The sequence below is a fragment of the Blennius ocellaris genome (genome assembly GCF_963422515.1).
Source record: "Blennius ocellaris genome assembly, chromosome: 4".
Taxonomy (NCBI): Eukaryota; Metazoa; Chordata; class Actinopteri; order Blenniiformes; family Blenniidae; genus Blennius; species Blennius ocellaris.
Genome location: NC_137653.1, coordinates 11,562,170 through 11,589,869, shown reverse-complemented (window position 1 = coordinate 11,589,869; position 27,700 = coordinate 11,562,170). Strand labels below are relative to the sequence as shown.

General features: G+C 38.4%; 1 protein-coding gene across 1 annotated transcript; it reads right to left on the bottom strand.

Annotated features, from left to right (window-relative positions):
• Positions 1 to 1,263: 1,263 nt before the first annotated feature.
• Positions 1,264 to 22,739, bottom strand: LOC308129259 (sodium- and chloride-dependent GABA transporter 2-like). Its single transcript, XM_080495120.1, has 15 exons — positions 22,621 to 22,739; positions 22,110 to 22,288; positions 21,605 to 21,739; positions 19,282 to 19,422; positions 18,853 to 18,940; positions 16,899 to 17,031; positions 15,583 to 15,717; positions 15,308 to 15,411; positions 14,388 to 14,512; positions 13,376 to 13,488; positions 13,126 to 13,263; positions 12,915 to 13,017; positions 9,140 to 9,240; positions 6,880 to 7,050; positions 1,264 to 3,287 (listed from the first exon to the last, which is right to left on the bottom strand). Exons 1-15 carry the CDS (start codon positions 22,626 to 22,628, stop codon positions 3,138 to 3,140), a joined length of 1,824 nt encoding a protein of 607 aa, XP_080351246.1. The 5' UTR covers positions 22,629 to 22,739; the 3' UTR covers positions 1,264 to 3,137.
• Between the last annotated feature and the right edge of the window lie 4,961 nt (positions 22,740 to 27,700).

The window sequence follows — 27,700 nt, the reverse complement described above, 5'->3', positions numbered from 1 at the left end:
TAAGTTTTGCTTTACAATATTCACTTACTAATTTCATATCTGTGCTGCATTAGGATGTGAACATCATAAGTGGACAATATTATTCTTTGGCTGCATCACTTGTGTACTCTATATAAGCTTAAATAATGTTTTTATATGGAAGGAGATCCAAGTTCAACCTGCACCATTTTGGAGCGATGAGCTGCCCATGTTTACAACAACAACAACAACAACAACAACAACAACAAACTAAACTAAACACTGTGATGCTTTTTGTGTGCAGCCAGTGACCTGCTTTAATGATTGTTCTCAACTGTGCAGTTGTTAAGTTTCTTTTAGCGCAACACAATTATTATAGTTGTTAATTGCCATTGTGCAAACACTCATATAGGTTTTTGAACCTATATGAATGATCAACCTTGAAATGATCACGCAAAAAAATCGGATCCCAGCTGGAAGAAAATCGAGCAATTGAGCATCAAGAACGTAGCCGTTCAAGAACGGTGTGAACGTAGCCAAAGTTGATGTTAGTGTATGATCCAGTGGTAAATGTGTGTTCGCTCCCTCGATGCTGATCAAGGCTCTGCAGGTGTTTGTCACATTCGTATCACTGCCGTATCATGCGTTCCATTGCCTTGGTTTTGTGCCGTCACGTGTTGATATGTGGATTTTTCTGTTATGGATCAATTCGGATTTTAAAATGCAATCCAGCTGATGGTGGTTAATACCACTAATCTGTACTGTAACGGATTACATTTACCTTTTTTTTTTATATATCCTAAGTAAAACCGTGTAATCCGTTATTCCCTTTACTCCCCAGGCCTGATTACATCCATATGATGCATTTCATATAAGGCTTGAAGTTCCACCTAGCTTGGCGCTCTATTCTGCTGACAATACACAGAAAGTCTATTTTTTAGGTAAACTGCTGAGTAAGCACAGAGGAGCTAGAGCCAGAAAATATCTTGAGTCAATTTCAAAGGAAAATATCTCGTGTTGAGAGCTTGTTCAGGGACATCGTACCCTCAAAGCAAGAACATCTGTTTCACTACGAGCTTGGGGACGTTTCTGTGCTGATTCAGCTCACAGTACAAAAACATACATTCGAGGTTAATTGGTGGCCAGTAAAATTGCCCCTTGGTTTGAATGTGAAAACTGTCCAGGATGTACCGCACCTTGACCTACAGTCAGCTCGGCTGGCTCCAGCAAAAAGTGGTACAAAAGACAGACGAATGGACAGATCATGTTTATTTATTAGACATCAGAAGACACTTGGTGGCAATGGGCCAGAGGTCAGAGGCACAACGGCACAGTTTGACAGTGATTATATTTTTGTGTGGCAATGCCACATTAGAGAAAAGACAGTTAATGTTCAAATGTCAGAAATGAAAATTTGTTACATTCAGCACAGGAAAAAGCACTTCATGTGGAAATATATATTTAAGAAACTAAGAATTTTAATTGCATAAATCAGTAATCATGTCAGTATTTCATATTGATAAGTACTCAAATTTAAGAACAAGTACTCTGTAAATATGTAGCTGCAACACCAACATAATATAGTGTACTAGAAGTACCAAATTACCTATTCATTACTAGCAACTAATAAGTAATTCTACAACTTTTTAAAGAAGTAGGAGCTACAACTAATGGCTAGCTTTCAGTAACTTGTACATTAATACTTGTAATTTCAAGTTCACTAGTTGGATGCTTGTTTTTTCCATGCAGCATTCCTCAGATGTTACAGTGAACCGGACCCTACAAATCTACCTGGCTTTCACTGTTGTTTTTTTTTCTTACATTTTACTGGTTAAATTTATTATGTAAAGACTTGAGGGAGAAAGTTTATGCTGTGAAAGGAATTTAACTGGCAGGCATCGAAGGCAGGCACTGTGTGAACTGGCAGCCTCATTCTTGGCATAAAACAGCATCACTGGTCCAAGTGTGTTATATCATCCTCTGTAAAAGATCTGCACGAGGACTGAAGTACAGTTCGTCGGTCTTTAATCTGCACATTGACTATTCATAGGGAGGAAATGTTTGCACGAAAAATTGCCTTAATATAGTGTTGACTGATGTACCACCATAGTGACGGCGTCCTTTGCTGCTTTACAAAGAAAGGACTTTCTAACGTTTGTTTCTTCAGGTCGCTGAAGTCACTGATCATCTCTCCTGAGGGACTAACTGTTATCAAACCTGGATCAACTCCAGCTTTGGTCGTGTGGTTTGTTAAGACTGACAGTGATTTTCATAGAAACAATGATTGTGCTGAAAGTCACTTGAGAGTGACGTCAAACAACAGCTGCTGAATAGACATTTCTTTGCAATTCTCATATTGCTTATTCAGTCCATTCACATGCTTCAAAAAAAAAAAGAGAGAGAAGTAAATCCCTCTTTTTTTGACACTATGGGGCCTTGAAATAGCTTCAAACATTTTAAACATAGTTGGCCAGGAACCAATTGATACAGCTAAGCAAAATAAGAACAGATCTGGTTTCATTTATAGTAGATTCAGGCTCCTGGGGTTACTCAGGGTGCCCCATTCCAAGAAATCAGAAGAAGGGATGCTTGACCCAGTTGGACAGAAGAAGGTTATATAATATTAAAAGTAAATAAGACTTTTTGTAAAAAAAAAAAAAATAATTTTAGGGGAAGAGGGTAAAAATTATATTACTTTTTTTTTATTAAAACACAAAGCTTTGGAGCATTATGTTTCGCAAAAATAAAATACATTAGTTTACAGCAGATGGCGGGTTGTGAGGGTGCATCCCACCCATACCTCACAGCAAATCACATGCTTAGGTTATTTCATTAAAACAAATGATCAGTAGATATAAAATGCTTATAAATAAATGCATCAGCATGAAAACACTGATATTTAGGACAGTCTATAGAGGATAGTCCAAAAGTCATAGCATCTTTAGTCAAGATACGATAAAGATTTCAGTAAGGACTCAGTAAAAATAGCTTTGACAAAAAGTGTGTCAATTTCGTGTTAACTCTCGATATGTAAGACCATGCTTGTGCTGAGGGTTGCAGACCGGATGCGAGTCTGAAGAACACAGAGAGAAGTCATTGCTCATCAAAAAAAAATCCAGCAGGCTATATTGGCTGGTGAATATAAAAAAACTTTGCATATAAAAGAATATCAAAATTTTTCACACTTGCGCTTCCACCTCGGCTCCACCACTCCCCTTGTATTCATTGGCAGCAGGCGTAAGACAGTTGTCTGGGTTCAACGGATACTGCTCAGGCTGCTTGGCTGTGCTGAGGATCTTGCTTTCAGGCCGGCAAAGTTGCCTCAGATTCTGTTGGAAACAGGAGCCATCGGTACAGTCATTTTAGACAATCGACTTTCCTTCGACAGCAAATAAATGAAAACATCTCTCTTTATGGAAAATCACAAGTACAGTATCTTTTCACACATGCAAAAATGAATGTAGCAATAGTTCATCAGAGTGGGCTGCACAGCAGTGTGGCGGTTTAACACGCCTCAGCGAGCTCGGCCTTTCAGTGTGGACTTTGCATTTTCTCCCTGTGCATGTATCCGGTTTTCCGCCCGGGGTTTCAGGTTATGTCGTGGCATTATATTGGTCATGGGTGTGAATGTGAGTGTTGGGGACTGTCTATCTCTTTGTGTTTTCCCAGTGATCCACTGGCAACCTGTGCTGAGTTTACCCTGTTTCCCCCCGTTGCTAACTGGGATTGGCGCCAACGCCCTGCCATCCTGAATTGGACAGAGCTGTATAGGAGATGAATGGATGTTTTAACTGACTGGGTTTGCTTGTGATACCACAATACGCAGGCACACGCACTCGCACGCACGCACGCACGCACGCGCGCGCGCACACACACACACACGCACACACACACACACACACACACACACACACACACACACACACACACACACACACACACACACACACACACACACACACACACACACACACACACACACACACACAGAGCCCCTGAGACGAGACCACGACCCTGATGTGATGCTCCCAGGGAGCCTCACCGTGGCAACACACTGCTCCTAGTATGTGCACTTCAACTATTAATAAATACGATCACACGTTTTCAAGGATAAGCTGACTCCTGAAGCCGATGTTTGAAACGGACTGGAGTCATTAATAGTATTTGACATTTTTCACTCTGATGGACAAGAGTTGGTTCAAATCACAAGAGATGCACTGGATTCCTTCAGCGCTCCCTCTGGTGGGCAAGTCGTCACATCGCTGATATCACTGAGGTGAACAAAAGTGAAATCAGTCCCTGTAACCTGCCACCTAATTTCTTCCCCACGTCTGCACCTTAGCAGAATCTTTGCAGAATCCTTAAAGACCACCTGCATGTTGGTAGTGGCTGAGTGCCTGTTGCTACGCACACATTCTAATGATGTTTCAGTGACGTCATTAAACCTGTTGACATTCCCATGTCCAGTGTTTACAGAGCTGCTGCGCCAAGTGTGACCTTTTACCACCCGGGGACAACAGGTCAGCTGTCTCGACTTCCCATGACATTAAAACACTTTAACAATGAGTATGGTCAAGGCAGTGATTCACGAACATTTTCTACCCGGGCCTTCCATTTAGAAATAACAACATTTCCAAATTCAAACTCCACTGCATTTCTTTTTGCTCAACATTTGATACATACTGCAAATATAATATGAAAACAGTCCAATAATGTCTGTTTGTCATTTTTAAAAACACCTGAACAGGTGAAATTTTGAAAACGCATCATGTCTTGTAATTTTTTTCATTGAAACAATTCAAATAAAATTTTCAAGGTATGTTCTGAAAATGACTTCTCGAGACCAAAATGGCTTTTGAAATACAAATGACCTCTTAAAATCGTATGGGCATCATCCGTGAAACAAAATGGTCCAGTGAGCCAAAGCCCATGTCCTCACACACAGCAAGAAAAATAAAAAGGAGAAGAAGAAGAAGAAGAAAAAAAAAACAGGCTTTGAGAAGTATTTGACTGTAATATAAAAGTTCCTGTTGGTCATCACATCATTTAGATGCGACCCTCTGCAATGGCTCGAAGTCACCTCCAGGGGACAGTGTTACAGTAAGCAGGTTCATCTGCCCAAATGAAAACTGCTTTGGAGATGCTGGACATCATGAGTCAAACATAGTTGTTTACTGAAGCAAATATACGGTTGCAGAAGTGATCATTTAGGACCAATGATGGAAGACAACAGGATACAAATTATCTATTTAAACCACCGAGTGTCTGCAGGAATTAAACTCGGCCAGAGGTCTGCAACTTTCTTATGTCACTTTTCAGCAGATCAAATTTAAGTTGAAGTTTCAAATATGATGAATGACCATAAACTGTATTTTATGTAGCATTTATGAAATTTCAATTACAATTTAGGATATGAAGATTTCAATACATTTTCTGCTGTTTTTGTACTTGTTCTGCTGTATTTCAGCAGTTTTTCAGACATCACTCAGACCTCCCCTTCCTTTTTTTTTTGTTTTAGGTCTTTTCAGCGAGAAGTTAAAAGTAATTTTGAAAATGAGCGTGTGAATGAAACAGCAGTTGTGCTCTCTCACGGATAATGTGAAACAACCGCTTATTATCTGCAATAGTTGTCCATGCTCGTAATCCCGTGCAGACGGAGACTGGAGAACAAATTGTTTTCCTGATTCTCTACAAGTAAGAGAGAGATATTCTGGAAAACAGAGATGATCACGAGAGCAGGAAATTACTCGCTGTACTGAAGTGGGTTCATTACTCGTGCACGTCTTGAGAAAGATGTCTGATCTACAGCACGTTTGAACAATCAGTCCTTCAGCAAGTCAAATCAGACAGTACGCTTCTGGCTGTTGTGGCCTTTACAGGATAAAAACAACAACATAGTTAACCAGGAAGTCAGCTATATTTTATTGGTGACTGTTTCGCATTGCTCAATAATGCTGTGGGCCACAGCGGAGTTCAGCCTTCATGTTGCGCAGTCTGTTTTGGCACAAAGGCAACAGTCAATGCAGGAGCCACAATGAAATAAAAAAGGAGACAGGAATCTTTTGAAAAGCACATTGTTTTTCTCCAATGTTGTGGTAACACACCAAAACAATAAGGTCAACAGCACTGCACCATTGTTGAGTACCCCCCCCCTTTTCAAAAAAGAAAGAATGTCAATTTAAATAAATCCTGACACTTCTGATGCATTAGTTGCACTTGATTATTTGTGTAAGATGTTAATGTTAATATATTTTAAAGTACTTTTGAAGGTATGTGTTGAGTGAGACGATAGAGTGCCCTGCAGGTAATGATCCTAAAGTGATAGAATACTATAGAGTGTGTTCCAGACTTCATGTCAAAAATCGTGGGAAAAGCACTAAAGTGAATGAAGTACTTATGGAGAGCATTTCTCAAGCCGGTCTCCCCAAACTTCTCACATTTTTCAGGGTCATTGGTGTCAAGTTGAGTATTTTTGTTGAACACGTTGACATGTGCAGCTGCATGTACTTACACAACCGACCTATGGGTTGGTTGTGTAAGTACTGCCTGTGCCTCTTGATTTGCTCTTCTTTTTTGTAGTATTCTACTTGTTGTCACTGTTGAAGTGAACGCTTTCCTTGTTCCTTAGTGGCAGATGCTTGATTTCTGGCAACACTCAGCACTCACATGATGTGACACAACTAGATGAGTAATGCACAGCTCAGATTTTCTCTATTTTTACTGATTTGTTTTTGTCCCGAGCTCAGGGCTAATAAGAAAAACATGTATATCATCAACAGTATTCATTCAATGACCATTTTCATTATCAATGTCAGTGATTGTAAATCTTTCATTCCGAAATCTTATCTGAATAATTACAGTCATCACAAAGCACTTTAGTTGTGTTTCAATGGTGCATTTCTTTCTCTGCCAAGAACATACCTCCACGATCGTTCCTTTCATGTGAGTAACTTTGAAGATCATCCACAGAGGAACAAGAAGCACACAGAACAGTCCGAGGCACCAGCCCAGTGCATACGCCCAGTTCGGATAGATGTAGGTTTTGTTGAACTTCAGAGGTTTGTATTTCACCAATGAGAAGATGAAGGTACCCTGACAAAAACAAAAACAACAGCAAACTGTTATTTCCGTACAGATTCATTAAAATCTCTGAAAACATTTTGAACAATGTCTGAATATCAGAAATGACCACATAAACTGTCTTTAAGGTTTCAATTTTGAGGTTTTTTTATTCGGGCGAGGTGTGAAACAAAGCGATGTTAAGATGCAAAAGCTGTCGTGTGAGTCCCCCAGTACGGAAGCGGCTAAAAGATGAAAAGCCCGTATTCTCCCGAGCAGTTGGTTAAACTAATTATTGTCATATCGCTGCCTGCCACTAGTTGGAGCTAAAGAGACAGCCGTCTCGCCTCCCCACAGAAGTGCAAAAACAGAAGAAGTGAATTTTTATACAGCATGGTGGGAAGTTGGAAAATTGTCCTCTAACATATCAGTGCAGTTTGTTAGTACTTTTATATACACAAGACATTTAATTCATGTATTTTAATATCAACCTGTAGACAGATAGAACAACTGCTGCTGCTGCTGCTGGAGGTGCTAATTAGCGACACCATAGTGTTTAACCGGAGACGCTCATCTCGCTCATGAAAACGACGACTTTGGAGGTTATTGTGTAACATAACTTTGTTAATGGTAAAGTAAATGGAAATTAACCAAACACATTTAATCTGACAACATGATGCTACAATTGGACTATTTATAGAGTTTTACTTTTAAAAAAAAAAGTTTGTTTCTTCATAAATTACGCTTGCTTGACGCCATTTGTGCTCTTTTGGTAGTACAGTTATCAGAGTTACAACCACAGCATTTAGGTGTTTGTGGTGAATTGCTCATCAACGCACATCAATTCCAGCCAAGATGTACTCTGCCATGTATCCATACTGAAAGTACAGCCAAATGAATGGCCGATTCTTAGAACAGTTGATGTTAAATCTGCTGCCGCTAGGAGGCGCACTAACACCATCAGATGAACCTAGAAATTATATACTAATTTTAAATCCAAAATTTAGAATAGAGATCCCCCCCCCCCCCCCCCCCCCCCCCCCCGCTTTAATCAAACTAGCAAACCTGTATAGTGCTGTCAAATCAAGTTTAGTGGCACTTGAAAGAGTCTGCAGGTGAAGCACTAACAGGTCTCTTACCAAGTCGTCTCATTAGTGGCTATTTCTGAGGAGGATGTGGACATTATAAACAACTTCGAAAGAAGTCACTTTGTAAGAAGGCTCATCAGTGGAAATACCTTCATTGATAGAATTGTGGTTTCAATGTGAATTTCAGGTTTGTCTGATTTTTATCAACTTTTGACTTCATGAAGCTTGGACTCCTGCAGGAATACGAATAGACTGTTTAAAAAGATTCCTGGCAGAGCCGTCAACTGACCAGCGCAGAATGAGATCAGAGGGCGAGACTGACCCTGACGGAACCAGCACACCACCAATACCACCGACACAGATACCAGACGCCCAGATGGACTGGAGATAAAAATCACTCATTCATTCTCAGGCATGTTTAGTCGTTTAAATAGTATGTAGAGTGTTTTTGTAGTTTTACAGATGTTATGTGCTTCTTCTTTTTTTTTTATCTCACTGCTCTATGTAAATAATTGCCCCACCACCTTGAGGAAAAATATTGATTATGTAACTTTAAATCTAAACTTGACAAACAAGTTGGCTTATTCACACTGTTCTTTTCATTTAGAGCACCTTTTAAACAATACGAGACCAATAGTACAGTGCTCCAATCTTGGATGTGACAGTCTGATGAAGACTGTATTATGACAGCAGCTCAAAGATATAATCAAAACAAATCTGTTGTTTTCACTCCGTGCATAGTTTCAAAAATCAATATTTTTTTTTAGTCTATTGTTATCTCTGCCTCTTGTTCATGTTTTCCCTGTCTCTTGAAGGAACACTAACCTTACTTTTTTTTTAAATTTACTGTCATTTGCTTCAATAATAATGGCATAATGTAAAGCTAAGGAGAATTGACTAATGACGAGTTCCACGCTGCCTCAGTTCGGTTTGACATATAATTAATGATTTTTTTTTTTCTTTAACAAAGAATTCCTTTAAACTTGTTTTGTTTTCCTTACTTTCATATTTTACACAAAATCAGAGGCTCTCACCAGACAAACACCAGGTGTAATGTAAAGCCAGCAAATCTTCATCACAGGCCATGGACGGTAGCCGATCATGTCTTCGATGTTGTCATAGAGCCGGTCTGCACCTGTTGTAAAGAAGAAAGCTTATGTTTAAGTTCTAAAATAAAAATACTGTGTAAGAACACGTGTTCTTATTAAATAGCACCAGAAAAAGACATATGTGAATATAATTAAAGTGATAAATGCAGTGTTACTATCATGACAGTTATATGCAAGATAACGTGTTTCAAACATATATAATTTGAATATATGCAACAAGGCCCTGTTTACATGAAAACAATGGATGTCGTTTTTATGTCGCCATTTCAAAATAGCTTTGCATTCAGATGGCATTTCAAAAAGTTGTTTTTCATGTCAGGTCACCCGTGGACTCTGAGCGTTTGTAATACAACCACCCACATATAATAAACACTCAGAACAGTACCATAAAAACACACAAGCTTCTTTAAGCCATCTTTCCTCATTGTACTTGGACATTCAGGATCCAGGTTAAGTTAAAAAAAAAATGTGTCTTCACATTTGCACATTATTGGTGAAGCACTGTTAGATTTTAAAACGTGAGCAGCACAAATATTGGCGTCACTGTCTACTTGCACGTGTCAAGTTTTCTCTGTTTACACTTCAAAAAGTTGTGATTTCAGTGACAAAACGAATAGCCTAAAAGCGCTGACGGTTTGCCGTTTTCACTCGAAAACAAAATTCAATGTGCTCTCAGTGTTAAAGCACATTTTTGAAAGGTTTCCGTTTAATAGAATCATTACTTAAAGCGATCAATCGCTTGTAGAAAGACTTGTTTTTGACATTTCAACTTGGTACTGAGGAACAGTCAAATGAGACAAGTCACTTGAGTAGCCTTGAACAATTTAGGATTTGTGAGGCGAATCATTTCACGCATTAATTTTTAAAACCACGACGAGTGCTAGTTTACGTCTCTCTATTAATGTATTTCTAGTAAAAACACATTTACTTGAACAGAGAATGTTGAAGATTTGTTTGACATTTTCAAAAGCAGATTAATGTGACTCTTAGTGTAATATTGACCTCAGTTTACACATTATACTCATAAGAAATGTAGCCAATGCTGAGCTTTAGGACTTGCATTCTCAGTAGAGTCTCACATATAGAATATTTTTCTTCCTCAACAACAAACACCATTTATGTGTTTTCAATCCCTGCTGGCATGGGGGCGCCATGATGGATGTGTTTTTATAAAGCAAGGCTCATTTAGATCTTTTATATTAATTTTCGTTCAAAGAAAGACTTCCAAAGAGACCAAATGTCCCTCTTCAAGATTACCTCAAGGGTATGTCCATCAAGATTAAACAGGATTAAATAGTCAAAATGGTGGGAACGAATCTCAAGGAAAACATTAATTTCACACTAAACCTCAAGTGCACAAAGTAGCACCGGGATGGTAACTCAAAGAGACAGGCATGAAAGAAACACTTATAACTTTAAAACAATATGAGTTGACGTGAAATGTCGATTGAAAAGCAACTGAATTAAAAGTGCCTTTCTAAAACTTTGAAAAAACTGTGTGAGTTGTTTACTTTTATTTGTGTTGCTCATTCCTACAGTGACAAGAACAAAAAAGTGAAAACTGACTGAAGATGTAAAACTGAGTTGTGACAAACAAAAGAAGTAGGAGCAGCCGCACTTGAGCATTTCACACTTGAGTCAATGCTGGCCAGCTTTTTCAGTAATCTCGATCCTTCAATTACTAGCGGCGACAAACTTATTTCTAACTTTAAAACCTTTTTGGGGGGGTTATATTTTCTTGCCTTCAACCAGGTTTCAGGGCAAATTATAGCACCAGGACAGTTTTTTTGAAAAAGTACTAAATAAATACACCACAACACAAATAAATATACAGTGTTGGTGCTGTTTGAGCACAAGACCTGATACAATCAATCACCTGAAACTTGCAGGCTGACACAGACATCGTTTGATCATCGGGAACTGTTATTAGCTGGTTTTCATTCAAAGTCTTCACAGGTTCGAATTCTTGACAAACAGGTTTTAGTTGACGTTGACAAGGACAATCTGTCAAATCTTAAAAGCCGCCTGTGAGGTCCCCCAGGGATCAATTTCCAAGAATAATTGTACTGGCATTTAAAGCACTTTGTGGTTTAAAAACTAAATACCTGACCCATATGTTCAGAGTGCATCAGTAAGTGTGACATTTCAGACCTCGGGCTCAGTTTTCTTTGGGTCAAAATGTAACAAGAACATCTTTTATGAGGCTGCTGCAACAGACTGCCTGAGGGTCTGGGGCCAATGAGTTATTCAAACATTTCAAACTTTGCTTAAACCACATTGCTTCAGCTTGTGGTTTTTTTCCACTTATTTATTTTCTACACTTTGCTCATACATTTCTGTTACTAAAATTTATTTTTGTTACACTTTCATTTGTCTTTTTATACGTAACCACTTTTTTATATTTATTCTATTTTATATACGAGTTTTCACTTATATTAATTTTAATATTTTGATCTTATAAAGTTGCTTTATCAAGTTATCATTCTTGATTCAATCTTCATTATCTTAATTATTAAGCACTATGAGTTTATCTTCAACTTTAACTTCCCCATTCCCCGTTCTTACCTTGTATTTACCATTCTATTACCCTTCCTTGTTTGTTATCGTTGTCACCATCAAAATTCCAAAGACGTTCTTTGAATTGTACTTGCATACATGACAAGTACAATGGAACTGGTTGGGCAAACATGGTGCACCAATGCTGAGAGCTTGAGCACATTACAAACCCTAAGCCCAATCCAGTGTTGCTATTATTCAAACACAGACATGAAGGAGCTTGAAATGTCTTTAAACAATCAATCCGACATTTTAAGGCATGAATTAATTATTTTTTTATACTGACAATGATGGCAAAGTTTCAGAATTAAGAGTGTTATTGTTGGATGTAAAGACTTAAAATCAGCTTGTTGTTACTTATCGGCTGACATACATCTACTGGCCACATCATGAGGTACAGTGTAAAGTGATCCAGTGCAACAGCTTCACAATTAAAAAAGTTGTGTTCAAAGATGCTTAAATTCAACACAATTTTATTTTTAAGGTTGTATTTTGCAGCGGTGTACTGGACAATATCTGATCTGTTGCTAATGTAATGTAGTGCAAATCAACAACAATCTCAAGCAAAAAAAAAAGTGGCTGTTGAGATGTTTCAAAATAACACCAACAGTGTCACCTCTTGTTTTTATGTGTTTGTTATTTAAACATGTTTTTCAGTGTTATTAGACCCACTAGTACTTTCACTAGTTCCTTGAAAAAGTTAATCAAATATGTCCGCAAATGTGCTTCCTGTCAGGTTTTGTGATGCTAAAATTGTCAGTTGACAGTAATAAAAGATGACAGTGCATGAAGGCTATATCATAATTTATAATTGGCCTCTCAACAGTCAACCCACAGTCTAAGTCTATTTCTTTTTGACATTCTTTACGAATTGCATTTAGTAATGCCCTGAGCTAAAAATAAAGTGACATAAATAAATTAAATGTGCTCAACTGGACACCCCCGCCCCCCAAATACATTGACGTCACAAAAAAAATGATCAAATTAAACATTGTGATTTATTATAATGCAAATTCAAACGTGTCATAATAACAATGCTCTGAAAAAACAAGTGATTGCAGATCAAACAATATAAGTAAAACAAAAAGTAAACGTACTGAGTGAACTACAAGTGTAAAAGTAGAATGAATGCACCATGACTCACCATATATCCAACCAATTGCTATTGACTGACACACAGAAAGCAGCAGGAGGTTGTTGCCACTACAAACATAATGGTCGAAGAGTTGCAGAAAATACAAGCCGCCCTGTATGGAGACAGACGAGGGATCGTTCCAGAAAATCAGCTTCAAAACAACAAACACAAATTTTGTTTTGTAATCAGAACTCCATTCTGATGACAAATTTTCTCTCACCTCTGTGACGAGGAGGAGGCCGAGAAAGAAGCACACAGAGCAGAGACAGAGCAGCAGCAGTTCTCGTCGATAAGGTCTTCGAAACACAGTGGGGAACATGTCGGTGACGGAGGTCATCAAGCACTCCAAGCTCACAAACTGCCAGCGAAAAAGACCAAACAAATATGGTCAAGGGGAAATGGCCAGCATTACAGTATAGATTGGATGACTTGTAAATATGCTTTTTTTTTTTTTTTTTTTTTTTTATTACCTGAGTATCTGCCCCCAGTAAGATTACCATGACAAAGAAGCAAATAGCCCATAACTGAGGTAATGGCATCATTGCAACTGCACGTGGATAGGCAATAAATGCCAGGCCTGGACCTGCATACAACATATCCAGTTAATAAAGGCTTTTTTATACATAACAACAAATTGCTTTTTGTTCGGTTTGTTTGTTTGATGGTTGAGCACAAATAGATATTTCAGGATGAATTAGACTACTCAAGTTTTCACTTCACACTTCTTTCTTCACAAACCCAGGAAATTATTTTGAATACACAGTGACACCAGTTACACAAAAAAACTGACTGGGGCTGTGCACCTCAAGGACCTTAATCACTTCTTAACATTATGAATATAGAAACATTTACCATTATAGAAGTCTTCATGCTGTTTGTTTAATTTACCACAAAAACTGCTTGTTAGACGAACGATAACACAACAGTCTCTGTTAACGCCTTGATTTGATTTTCTCAAATATTCAATCTCATGCAACTCTACACTTCTTCTGTTACAATGACAATGTCGACTACATGTTTGTATAATTCTCCTCATCTGGCTCCTGTGGAAACAGTTGGGCCCGGCTGCAAGAGTCCCCACAATGAAAAAACAATCTTAATACCGAATTATGCTGAAAACATTTGCAAGTCCAGTGAATGAAAAGAGACCACATTGGTTGATGGAGAAGCATTGGATAACACACACACACACACACACACACACACACACACACACACACACACACACACACACACACACACACACACACACACACACACACACACACACACACACACACACACACACAGTTTTTACAATAGGTGTTTTGTCCATAAGGCGAGTCTGCCTCAGCATTTGGGCACAAAGACAGATTGATTTTTTTTTTTTTTTTTTTTTAAAGGAGTGGTCCTGTTATGCAAGCACGGGGTAAACACTACTGAAGATTAGTCTTCAGTTCTTTCAGTGAACTGTGACAAAAGTCATATAGAAGCACCTCTTACCAGAAGCAGCCACTTCAGATATTGGCAGTCCTTGTTCATAGGACATAAAGCCCAAAACAGAAAAGATTGCAAATCCTGCCACAAAGCTGGATCCTCCATTCACCAAACAAAGAACAAATGTGTCTCTGAAAATGCAAACAAATGGCAAAAAAAAAACACACACACACATCAAAAATTTAGGGAACAATGGAACCGATTTGATTGTGCAACACACAGAGTGCAAACCCACTACTGAAAAGGTTTGAACCATAAGTGAACATTATCACTTATGGGTTTCCACTAGTGGGTTTGCAGTAGTTGCCCATTGTTCCAGTGTTGAGAGCGTTGTTCTAGAACACTCCAGCTTTTGGTTTTGTTAATAATATGGAAGGCCTTCCTTAAAAAAAAAAAAAAAACGTGAGCAAATTTCGAGCATGTTTTCCACGCATACATCCGGCGTCTACACTCTTTGGCCAACTGAGGCTGCTGCAGCTTGGCGTGGACAGGTCCAAAGTACATCTCAGGTCAAACGGTCATAAAAAAAAAAAACACACACTCATTCTCACGACGGGAAATTTCACCAATCTCAGTGATTAGACCGAAATGCTGGAAACTGGTACACAGGGAGAACATGTAAACTCTGCACAAAGAAGCCCCTGTTTTCACAGTGTTCGTCTTCCTGAGAGCCGGTAGATTCCCAGTATAGAACCATGACTTTTTTCCTTAAAGACCACGAGCATCCAATTTTGACCTTTGGCCTTAAATGCAGACGTTTATTCAGGTTCACTGAGTTGTTCAATTAAATTAGGGCCTTCATTTCAAACCTATTTTTTTCTTCAATCATGGTTTGTTGACTGGTACAATACAAAATGTTAACTGGCCATGAGAATTATTAAAAATGAAAAAAAGAGAGAGAGAAAGAAAAAAGAGAGTGCACTTACTTGTAACAATTATTGTTGTATTGATTGTAACTGCCCAGAGCCGTCAAGCTGCCCTGACAAATCCCAAAAGAGAAAAGAACCTGTGCACCCGCGTCCATCCAAACCTGATCCAACACAAAAATATAATAACTTCATGTTCCCCAGTGATGACTCCTGTCATCATATTAGCATTTCAAAACTATGATCGAATGTCAGGAAAGTGTTTTTTTCACCAATTTGACAGATTTTCTTTGTTTTGTTTAACAGAATTGCGACTGTTTGGCTTCATCACTTACTTGAGGGTCCACCAACCTTGTGGGGTCAGGATACAGGTAGAAAGCTATGCCGTTCATGGCTCCTGGTAAAGTGAGTCCTCGAGCCAAGAGAACCACCAGCATTGCGTAGGGAAAGGTGGCCGTAAAATAAACTACCTGCCGACCAAACCAGAGGTTTCAGATGTTGATGCAAAACAGAACCATTACAAGCAGAAGTTACACAGGAGGAAAATCAAAGAGAGAAAATCAAAATCTTCATGAAATAGAACAGATCATGATGTTTCACAAGCAAAGGAATCTGTGGAAAAAACAAACAAAGAGGAACTTGAATAAATGGGCGTGGTATATTTTTTAATGTTGTACAGTTGAGAAATACTGTCACGTTGTGAAGTAAATATACATGCTTAAGTACAAGCCAATCTCAGTTTTGGACTGACAGCATTGATAAGAAGTAAGATCATAATAAAGTCGTCATGAGTAATACAAATCCTGTAGACACAATAATTTTATTCTGGGGCTGTCAATTTTGACACTTTAACGTGGATTAATCCATCATCATAATTAATCTGATTAATTAAAAAAAAATTTTTACGGAATTGACCCATCTGCAACGACTCAAAATCTCTGAAACATCGCTGGAGAAGCATTTCAGGCAGTACGTTCAAGTCGAGCTACCGTCTCGCATGGGCCAATGGGCAGTTTATCCAGAGGTGACACATCGCTTGGATTGATGATAAACTTATGACAAGCTGGCACTGCTGGCTGGCTGATATCTTGCCACTCCTTTATCCACAGTTCCGTGTGGGAGACTTTTTTTCATTGTTGGCAACATTGTGAAAAAAAGCAGTCAAGTTCTCCCCTCGGACAATGTCGACAAAAGTTAGTTAATGTTAAAAAGCTTAAAAAGGACTAATAGGGCCATATAAATGTGGATAAATGTTTGTTATGAAGAAAGAGGGAGGATCTTCATTAACATTAACTGTTAAGTTGATAAATAAACATGTTCAGTGCATATATATATATTCTTTCTTGAGTCTGCTCATGAAATTTAATTTATTGAATTTATCCATAGCAAACTTGTGATTTATCTGATTTAATGTTGTAATCATTCAACAGCACTATTTACTTAATACAAACACTATGGTGAACTCCTTTTTGGATATGTATATGTCAGGCCATTATTTATTTAGTTACCTGTTTTTTTTTTTTGCTTTCTTTGATCTATTATGTTTGTGTTTTTATTAAAATAATTTTATTTGTTGTTGTTCCCACAAGTCCGAAATAATATTTTCAAATTCAAATTCAAACTGTGTTTCAAAACAGTTGGCTTCCTCTACCTTTCCAGTAGATCTCACTCCTTTCCAAACACAAAAGTAGCAGAGGATCCACGCCAACAGGAGACACAAGGCCAATTCCCACCTCAGGCTACCAATCTCCTCAATTCCTTGAGATATACCCAGTACTCGTCTCCTGAAACACATTAATAAAAATAACAAAAAAAAACACTGAGAACTCTGTTTAAGACCAGTGTCTGTAATCACACAATAATATAGACTATTGTTACTGCAGGCAAATGTGAACAATCACATGGCTTTGGTGTCTCAAACATGAATGCCCAGTTTCAGGTGAACATTATAATGAAGACTTTTATACCCAATTAAATGTTTTTATTTATTTTTAAATAGAACCACAGAGTTCAACTTTAGTTATGTTATACTAAATAAAGTTCTGGTGTTTCATTGGTCATATCATGGACCACTTCACAGAAATCCAAGTGAAGTATTTAGTATATCATTGTTATTATCATTACAGTGGAGTGAATGTTTCTTATCAATATACAAATGTTGACCTTTCACAGAGGCACTTTCACATAGTCTTTATGTTTTTGATCTCGGTTTTATTTGCAGGTTAGCAATCAAATGATTTTAAAAAAAAAAAGCTTATTTATTAAAACTCAAAGGGGCTACAGAGTACAGATCAGGCTGATGACAGTGAGTCACGTAATCATAAACCAAACCAGTGGTTCTTAATATTTTCAATAATGCACCCTCTGTAAATGTTTTTTTTTTTTTTTTAAACCAAGAACCTCCGAACAAGCACAAGGCATTTATAGCAGAAAAAATAAAATGCTGTGTTCAGGCATCAATGTGCAATTTATTACAGAATGACTTTGATTTCAGTTGAGAAAAACACTTAAGTCATAGCAAACCATTTTGTTCTTGCCATCAGGCATTAATACAAAAAGGCTATTGCAGTTGTATTGAATCGATTCAGTTCAGTTAGTTTTATTTTCAATCTGTGAAGTTCAAGTTGACGGTCCAAGTTCATATGTTAACGACATTTAGATGCAGTTTTTTTTAGAGATTGGTGAACTTCTTTCCACTTCTGAGAATCCCTGTTGCTAAAATCCCATTAACCTAAAAATGCTTGTGACATCGTCATATTCACAAGTGTTCTTTTTCACATTTTATTCATTGTCCCAACTTTATTGAATCAAACCACAAAAAGAAATAAAATCATTACTTTGGCAATAACAATATTAGTCAAACACTGCAAGTCGTAAGATATGTGTCTTTAAACACCATTGATGAGTAGTCTTAAAGACAGCATGTGTTAACAGCCATTTACTGTATATGGATTATAGTGTGATAATTTGTTTTTAATTTGATAATTTTAAAATAAAATACTGTATTTTAGATCAAAGATCACAACAGCTGGCAAAGTATTAATTATTGTCTGTGCAAAGTTTCCCATTTTCTCCTCAGGGTGGCTCTACGGGAAAGGTGGGGTAATCAGCAGAGTCAGTGGCCATCATCTTTATGACTCTGTAGATACCTGCATTGAAAATTCACATCGATCAATTCAATATTTACGGTTATATTTCAGATCAGCAGACAGACAACAGGTGGATTTGTTTATATCCGGAGCAGCACCAGGGAATTTTCACTTGAAGGGGTCATATTATGCAAAATTCCCTTTATAATAGTTTTCCAGCAGTAATAAGCGTCTCAATACCTGGAAATGATGCCCCAGGAATGAAGAAAGTCTGTGATCGATCTCCCTGGCTTGTTTCATTTATTTTAAAAAAAGTGTGTGCTCCAATGAGCGAATCAGAATCTACAGTATATAGGGTCATCGGGGGTTTAGCCAATCCCAGTCCAGCTAGGCCCTCCCTTTGAACCTCCAACAATTAGCAGCGTAGACTGAACATGGAAATATTCGTCAGTGGACCAGTGATTGTAAAATGTTTCCAGTTAGCTATAAGAGAAGACAGGTGTAAATGCCACTTACTCCCAGAATTCAGTTGCAGGTGTTGTTGCGTTTGCAGCTGCTGTCCAATTGGATGATGCATTTGTTTTATCGAATTCAACACAAGACTCTGATAGAAAAAGATTAAAGCGTAGAAGGGACAGCTGTATTCATTCAGCAGACACAAAACAATTCTCAGCACTTTACGAAATTGACATTTGAGGTCTCCAACGGTGTCAAAATGACTCCCATGCACTTGGCCACAAATTTATAAATCAGGTTTACCTTTTGTGAGCCACAGACATGTGATGAAAGCAAGCTTGATTTAGCTCATCTCCAAATACCACTAAAAGGTATACGCCCCCTGGAGGCCTTTCACTTTGTCAGTTTAGAAAGGAAGTAAAAATAAATTAATCTACTCATATATTTGCCATGCATACAGTTAATCAGTGCATTTGTTTGCATTTATACCTGTGTTCCAGGCGTTCCTGCAGCTGGCCCAGGGAACCTCAGAGCTGAACGATGAGAAAAGATAGAAGAAGGCCCATGCCTGGATGACGATGTATGACACGGCAGCGTATGCGATCACTATCTGGGTGGCGTAGCCGATCCCTGAGGAGATAGGGAGGTGTGGTCAGCACATAATATACACTAATGATCACAGACACGTTGACGCGGCAGCAAAAAAAGCAATGGTTTGCACGACAAAAGCAACAGCCTATGAAAAACACAGAAAAACACATACATCCATTTATCTTCTAAATCACTTTATCCAGTTCAGTGCATCGGGATTCTGGAGCCAGACTTAGCTGACTATGGATGAAGGCAGGGTATAACCTGGACAGGTCAGCAGTCCATCACGGGAAAACCAGAGCGAGAGTCACGTTAACATTCACAGTTAAGATCACAGCCATCAACATCAAGACTCTGAGGTGCACGGAAGAAAAAAAGCCAGCTGACCTGCTCATTTGATTTTTGTCCAGGCTATGAGGTTAATCGTCAATTGATATGGTAAACAGCTGATAGAAAATTAATTCACCATCTGATTTAGCAGTGCAGTTAAATGTGCCTCACATAACATCAAGTAATGGTCTGAGAAACAAACATTCGTATTCGTGAAATAAAAATATTCAACAAGGTAAAAGATGACAAAATAGATCTTGACTGGACCTCCTATGGCATTATTTGTCTGCTTTTAAACTGTACGCTCACTGCACAAAAAAAAAGAGAAGGAAAAAAGAAACATTTCTAAGAACTTGCCATGACAAATGTCATCAACTTTGAATAAACCCAGGATTTTAAAATCCAGATGTTTCCTTTAAGACGACATCGTTTGATCTGCACGTCTGACTTCACACAGGTTTTACTCTGGATGCTCTTGCTGATAACTGAGCAGTTGGAGGTTAAAGGCCTTGGTGAGGGACCACGACAGTGACCTGTCCACAGAGGCATTCAAACCAGCAAGTTGACCTTTTAAGAAAGTGCCATGACTGAAGGAGTTTATGGTTTTACAAATAGCCATGTCAGCTGGTACAGCTTTTTGTGGCAGGTGAACCCGCTTAGTCTCACATGGATCAGTCAGTTTTTAATTAAATTTTTTTGTTCTTGCAGCAGCACACGAAGGAGACAATATCAAGAGAGATGGAGTCTTTCATTAGAAATAATTTGCCAATATCATATAATTCTTTTTTTACTGGTGCAATGTCACCCCTGTGAACAGAGACCACGCGAGCATCAATCAACCCTGCAAAGCTCACGACTCCACAGATGATTATACATATTTTAATAAACATATAAGAAAAAAAAAGACTAACAAGTCTTTTAATCCGTTAAAAAAGGGTACAGCCACTGAAACATTGCGCAAACTAGTCCTATGGAAGACCCTTTCCTCCTATCGAACAGACACTGACATTTTTAAATCACTCCATCTTCACTGGTATACGTAATTAATCTCTTTATCGGTGCTGTCTGAAAACACTTTCTGGTAAACTTCAAATAAGTAGTCGGGAATTCAGAAGTTACTCTGTGGCCAAATCTAACACATCACGTGTTAGAACCACTTTGTCTCGTGAATCTGCAGCACATAGTCTATGACATCTGATATGTAAAGATGAAGTGAGGGGGCTTCTGTTTGTTCTCGCTTGCCCTCTTCGCCTTCATTGCACATGGAGCACTTTGTCAAGAACAAGTCTCACCTGTGTCCTCTGTGTTATTCAGTTTTGTCTGGTATGCAAATCAATGAGGTCTTTCAGGATACATAGTGGGTTTTTTTTTTTTTTTTTTTTTTTTAATCAAAGCTGACTTGGCCAGATACTAAAGACTATTGTGCTTTGTGGGCAACTTGTATTTTTCCACTCACACAGGATTGAAATGGGTTTACATTCGGAGGACAAAATAAAAATAAAATCGTTTTGTCATTTTATGGAAAGTTTTACACTAATCAATACAAAAAATACAAACGTCATTTAAAAGTAATCTGGTTTGGACTCTCAAGATTTCTTTAAGACAAAAAGCTGCAACATATCTTTTCAGGTAACAACCCCACAATTTCTTATTAGTTTGACATGCTATAAAAAAATGTTTCATTATCTCATCGTTTCAAAGAATCAGAAAGCCTTTTTTCATAATAGGCCATGTATGTTCTCAAAGGCAATTAGATATTGAATGATCCCCCCCCCCCCCCCCTCCATTTTAAAACACATAAAGCAAATATTAAGCCCATTACAGTACAGTGATGTCTTTGCACACCACCTGCTGTTAGGAACATATTACATTTCCTTCTTTGTACACCAACCTTCAAACAAAGGACAGAAGTGCCTCCAGCAGGTGATGCATCCCTGGGACGTGTACTGCCCCATGGCCGTCTCCAGGAGAAACATTGGGATGCCGCAAGAGAGCAGAAACAGCACGTATGGAATGAGAAATGCACCTGAGAAACACATGACAAACACAGATATTAAAATATTTCTCTCTGGGAAGATTTGAGCTTTCAACACATGTTATCCTTTAAAGGATTATACACTTAATAAATTTAATAGGCTGTGGTTTGTTTTGTCACAAACAAAACTTTGTTCATTCTAAATTTGACACCAAAGAAGGACAATTGTGTTTGTTGTTGCATTTGTTCGTTTGATCAAAATGTTACACAACACCTGAGACACACCTTGGTCATTATCATCTTATTTTCTTTTTCAATCTGTCAAAGTCTAATTTTATGGCCAGTGTTTACTAGATTTTTGATAAGGTGCAATTGAGTATTGCTGACAGATAACTAGTACAAGTATGAGAATAATGCTTACCTCCTCCATTTTTGTAACACAAATAGGGGAACCTCCAGAGGTTTCCCAGACCAACTAAGGTTCCTGCTACGGCCAGAAGAAACTCGATCTTGTTTGCCCACTGACCACGGTCTAATAGCTGCGTCTTCTTCACAGAAGTGTCCTGACTTGGGACCTCCAGGTTGGGTTTGAGGAATTCTCTGGACATGTTCAGGAAAGGAAACTGATGAAATTACAGATGCAGAGAAATGTGATCACTCTGGTTCCACCTCATCCACATTTATAGGACAAAGACTGTCAACCCTTGGAACCTTCTGAATATGTTCACAGACAGAACTGCTCAGCTGATTGTTTGGCACAGATCAAAAGCTTCATTTATTTATTCAATGAACTTAAGCTTGCCGGATTATTAGGAATGGAAAAATTTTCACTGGCAAGACTTTAGCAGAAGCCTGAAACTTATTAGAGCACATTTTGACGTGGAAAGCACTGCATTTAGTCATGTGCAAAAACAGAAACAGTGAAAACTTACCCCTCCATCACAAAGCCCCCTCCCCCAAGAGCTGCAACCAGCGACAGCAAACCGATCAGTATTCCTCTCAGCCGGGCACACTGCGGGATCTCTACACAAACAGCATGTCATGAGCCCAGCCAAAGTGCGAAACAAAGTGCCTATGTTTTCCTTTGGCTACTCTATGACCCAATTAATGTCTGACTGCTCTCCACTCTGCGCTGCCTCACTGGAGAAAACGGTTTGGCTCTGACAAAGGTTGGAGGTAAAGCCACTTCCTGCTGTATTTTTCCACTGAGACAGAAAGACTTTGAGTCATTAAGATTAGTACAGTTGCTAGCAACTAAAATTAGCAGCTCAGCCGTCGCAGCTATTTCACTCCTGAAAGGGTTAACACAGTATTACCTCTTATAATCAGAGGCCTGTCCTCTTATTAACCTCTGTCCTCACATTCACCTCAGGTACTTTCGGTTTGAAGAACCGGCTCAAACCAGCTCTTGTTTACCCCAAAAACTTTACCTTTGCCATGACGTATGCATTGACTCATGTAGAGACCACTATCTGACTGTGACCAATCACAAGCATGAAATACCTTCTGAGACCAAATAAGGGGTCCGCCGAGGTCAAGAGGTCAGGCTCAGCTGTATAAATCTTATGCTCCGTCAAAGTACGAGGCTTCTATTCTGTACTCTTGTAGTGCATGTATGGTTGCCCTGAATGCATTCAGTACAATAAAGACTCCTGCAATTCATCCAGACAACGGTTTGACTCTTCTTCATAACCAAACGGACGCGCGGAATTGATGATAATTCCAACACTCCCAGTACACAAGCTTTAGTTATCAATCAACTGGGAATGTGCAGAGCAGGATCATAATTCATGTGGAAAAAAAACCAATGCAAATAACCAGTTCAGTATATAAACACTCATCCCTTTAAGTAGCTGGACAAATGGCAGGTTTCAATTTGCATGAGTTTGCATGTTCTATGCCTGTAGGGCATCTTTCCATAAGCACAGACTTCCTCCTCAAAAACCAAAAACAAACATATTAGGTTTACCGGAAGAATCTTAGGATTTGGATAATGTGTGAGGGTGATCGTCTGAGTGTTAACCCTGGGGTGAATGATCTGTGCCACAGGTGTGCCCTGCCTTTGGTCAGTGTGATCCAGGTTAGACTCCAGGCTTGAAGGACTTTAGTCAGGATAAAGTGAATAAAAGAAAACATGGATGGATGAGTTGTTGTCATGTCAGAGCACATACGACATTCCTACACTTGGGCATTGTGGGGATACAAAGTCTGTGTGAAAGTTGTTGTGTTCAGAAATTCCGTTTTTAGTCTTCATTTTTCTCTTGATCTGCTTAGAGAAATGTCCTCCTGATAAATTTGAGCTCACTTATTGTGTTAAATCAATGACAGTGAATACCATTTATTACACGCCATAAACTGGTCAGCTTTCATGGTATTTCACATTGTAAAGAGAGACTGCACAAAGGTGTAGCGTTTTTTTTTTTTTTTTTTCCTTCTCTATGACCTTTTCCTACCACATACATGTCATGGACTCAAATACAGACATCAAAACCATCATTACAACCCATCTCTTTGAAATAGCGTATTCCCTTTAATTCCAATATGGTCACTTTTCATGTGGACACCCCTAATGGTATTATCCAATGTTTATATTTTTTTTTCAAAGAATTATCATTCTGTACAAAACTGTGTACAGATGCAAGGAGACCTTGAGAGTCTGGAAATGAGTTTTTGTTTGTAAAATAATTATCAAAAAATGCAACCTTACGCTCAGACAACAATGTCAGCTATGAAGGCTGCTATCTGAAATTCCTAAATGTAGAAATGTACTAAATATGAACATTTCTTTACTTACTAATCGTGATTACTAAACTGTACATGTGCATGTTGTTTTGGTTCTGCACACAAACATGATTTGATAACTGAAGAGCTGTTATAATCTTGACCTGTAAATTCTAGTTATATTGTGCCAATCAATCCATAACCACATTCATCCTACAGCGTTAAGAACTGTAAGCTCATTATTCTACAATTAAAAAAAACCAAACCAACAACTTGACAAATGAAGGGATGAAATTAACAATGGAAAGATATTCTATTATGAAGAGTAAAAATTCCCTTATAACACCGAGAAATGTGTGGAACCTCACTCTACATTGTGAGATGTAGAATGTCATAAACATTGAAGAATTTGCTTATAATCACTCCTGTATGTTCGAAGAAGTGTGTTTCCAAAAGCAGTGCTGTGCTCTGCTGCAGATTCAGTTGTTTCGGTCTTTGGGACATATATTAGATGAACCGTATTGGGTATTGTCCAGACTCCCAGTATTACTCCTTATTTTTAATTAAAAAGATGAATGTGAAGGTTTTTCATCAACTTTGCTAAATTTACAACAAACTTCAGTGTAATCGCTCTAATGCTCTGTACTTGGCTTCATGTGTGTGTCCTCACAGCAGAGTCTCATTAATAGTCCACAATGGAGGAATTCCTGCTGCTGATTTGATGCCTGCTGATAAAAATCCCACAACAATAATCTGACATGCAATGTTTTGAATTCAGCCCAGCACACAGTGCTGCTGTTGATTATATCTTACGTAATAGGCGTCACATCTGTTCAGCATGTGCTCTGTTTCTTTTCAGTCTGCCAGCGTGAGCACAAAGCAAATAGTACTACAGCTGAAAAAATGTAGACAAACGTGCAAACGTACAGTGCAAACATGAAAGTGAAGGGAAAAATGTCACACAAGTTATTTAACACCATAAAAGCATAGGGTAGAATAAAACAAGATAATTCAAAAAGAGTTCACTTGATTTGCTTCTGATCTGGAAAAAATAGTATCTTGCTTCTCTACCAAAGCCAGAACATACCGCAAAAGCAATACAAAGTCATATCAGCATGTTCTGTTTGGTTGTTCCATCCTTTGCTACAATGAAATAACAATGTTCAAGGTTGGCATTGCAGAAGACACATCTGCAAACCTCATACACACAGATTTGATTCCCAATGGAACATAAACCACATAAAGGATCGTTTATCATTTTATCGACAATAGTAACTCACTTTGATTTTGAAGGTCTACAGAAAGTTGGAATGGGGCAAGGATAGGCTGAAAAAGAATCCGGCATCAATCAAATGCATCTGAAGGAGCATTTGACAGCGGAAGATATTAATGGATTAAACATGTTAGTGATACAGACACAGTGAAACAGACTTGGTAGAAAACCAGCCTTTCAGCAAGGCTTTCTATGATGGTTTATGTAAGATTGTTCATGTTTACCAATCTGTTAAAAACAACAATAATAATCATTGCTATATAATGTTAAGAGCTACCTTTCAACGTTTGTGGGGTCGCCTTCCTTTAAACAGTAATACAGCAAGCGCACAATAAATAAAGCAGGATACATACTTACCTGAATGTATGCTTATATGCAATAAGATACTTAGGATCAAATCAGTTAAAATAACTCATGGGAAGGCCAAGCTGAGCAGGAGTGTTTTAAGATGGGTTTAGAAAGTAGTTGAGATAGTCTAACTTTGAGAAACAAAATGCGTCCAAAGTTTTCTAAAGTCAGTGAGGCTGTAATCCTAAAAGTATGTTTACGCAAAAGTGACCCAAAAAAAAAAACCAACACGATTTTTGATGATGACACTCAATACTTACACTATTCACAAAATGGAAGTTATCGATTCAGGCATTCAAGTAAGTTAACTTCAATTAAACAATGTGATTTTAAACATTGCAGTGGGCGGTATGGTTTGCATTATTGGAAGCCTTAAAGTCTTATCTCGTACAAGTACAAGGCACCATGTAGCTGTGTGGAGAGTTCAATTTTGCGCTCAACATATCCTGGAGTATTTACCTTCAATAAAGTCATGTGTAAATCCACCTTGCGGCGTGGTTGTTGTGATAAGCTGTTTTCCTCTCATCCTGGTAACAAGAGTCAAAGCAGGCGAGCTAGCACCACTAGCAACAACCGCTGCCTTTGTTCTGTGCACGTCAATGTCCGAATTTATTGAATGTGGTAATGTATTGATGGTGTGAAGTCATTAAATTGCTCTTTAAAAAAAAAAAAAAATCTATCTATCACTATCTTGTTTTCAATTTCTAGATTAAAGAAGTGCCACAACATCCCTGCTGCAGGGATTTCTTGAGGGCGCCCAGTTCAAACACCGGGTCGATCTGTCACTGACAGCGCGGTATCGCCACCCGGCGGCCGGCGGCTGGATTACAGGCAAACAGCGCCTTAGAAATATCAATATATCAGTACATCAATACTCCGAGACTTTTTTGATTTAATAATTTCAGCGGTTGGCGCTCTGAACATCACAGTGAGAAGGCCACGGGTTGAAATAGCAGCTGGGCCTTTCTGTGTGGTGTTTGCATGTTCTTCCTGTGTGTGTGTGCATGGGATTGCTAGAGGTACTTCAGTTTATTCCCACAGTCGAAAGACTTGCGTGTCAGGGTAATTTGTGACCCCAATTTTCCATTAGGTGAGAATGTGAATGTCTGCAGTTGATATATTTTACCCAGCACAGGATAAAGTAGCATAGAAGCTGGATGGATGGAGTTTTTTTTTTAATGGGTTTGTTCAACTACTCATACTATATCTGCTCCAAGATCGCTGAAGATGGTGAGCAGTAGAACTGCGCATATCCATATTCATAAACTTCCTCAACACTGTCAGATCCATACATGATCAAATGTACAGGCTTACATAAAAGCTCTTGTTTTATCTCCTTATGTTGTCGCTGTGGGGTCATTACTTAGGTTTCCTCACTTGCAGTGGTCGGGCCACAGGAGCAAAACCTGATGAGCAGCATGTTTCTAAACTCCCAGACAAAGGTCATCTAATATTAGTCCTACAGGACCCATCGAGATAGATTTTTCTGGGCTGAAAAACATAAACTGAGAAGTATTATTAGTGAGCCCTCGTCAACATTCATAGTTGTTGATTTGATCAATTTGATAATCCTTTAAAGTTGTTTAGTAATTAAAGCTGTTTAGTCAACTTGAGAGGGGAGCTCACATCACCACACTAGTCCTGGTTCCTTTCCACTCCAGTGCAGATGC

Excerpts from the sequence above, each read along its gene's own strand:
- LOC308129259 (XM_080495120.1), bottom strand. Across the intron at positions 14,513-15,307 it reads TACAACAATAATTGTTACAA|AGACACATTTGTTCTTTGTT; the intron begins GTAAGTGCACTC and ends TTGCATTTTCAG. Across the intron at positions 7,051-9,139 it reads TTACACCTGGTGTTTGTCTG|GGTACCTTCATCTTCTCATT; the intron begins GTGAGAGCCTCT and ends TGTTTTTGTCAG.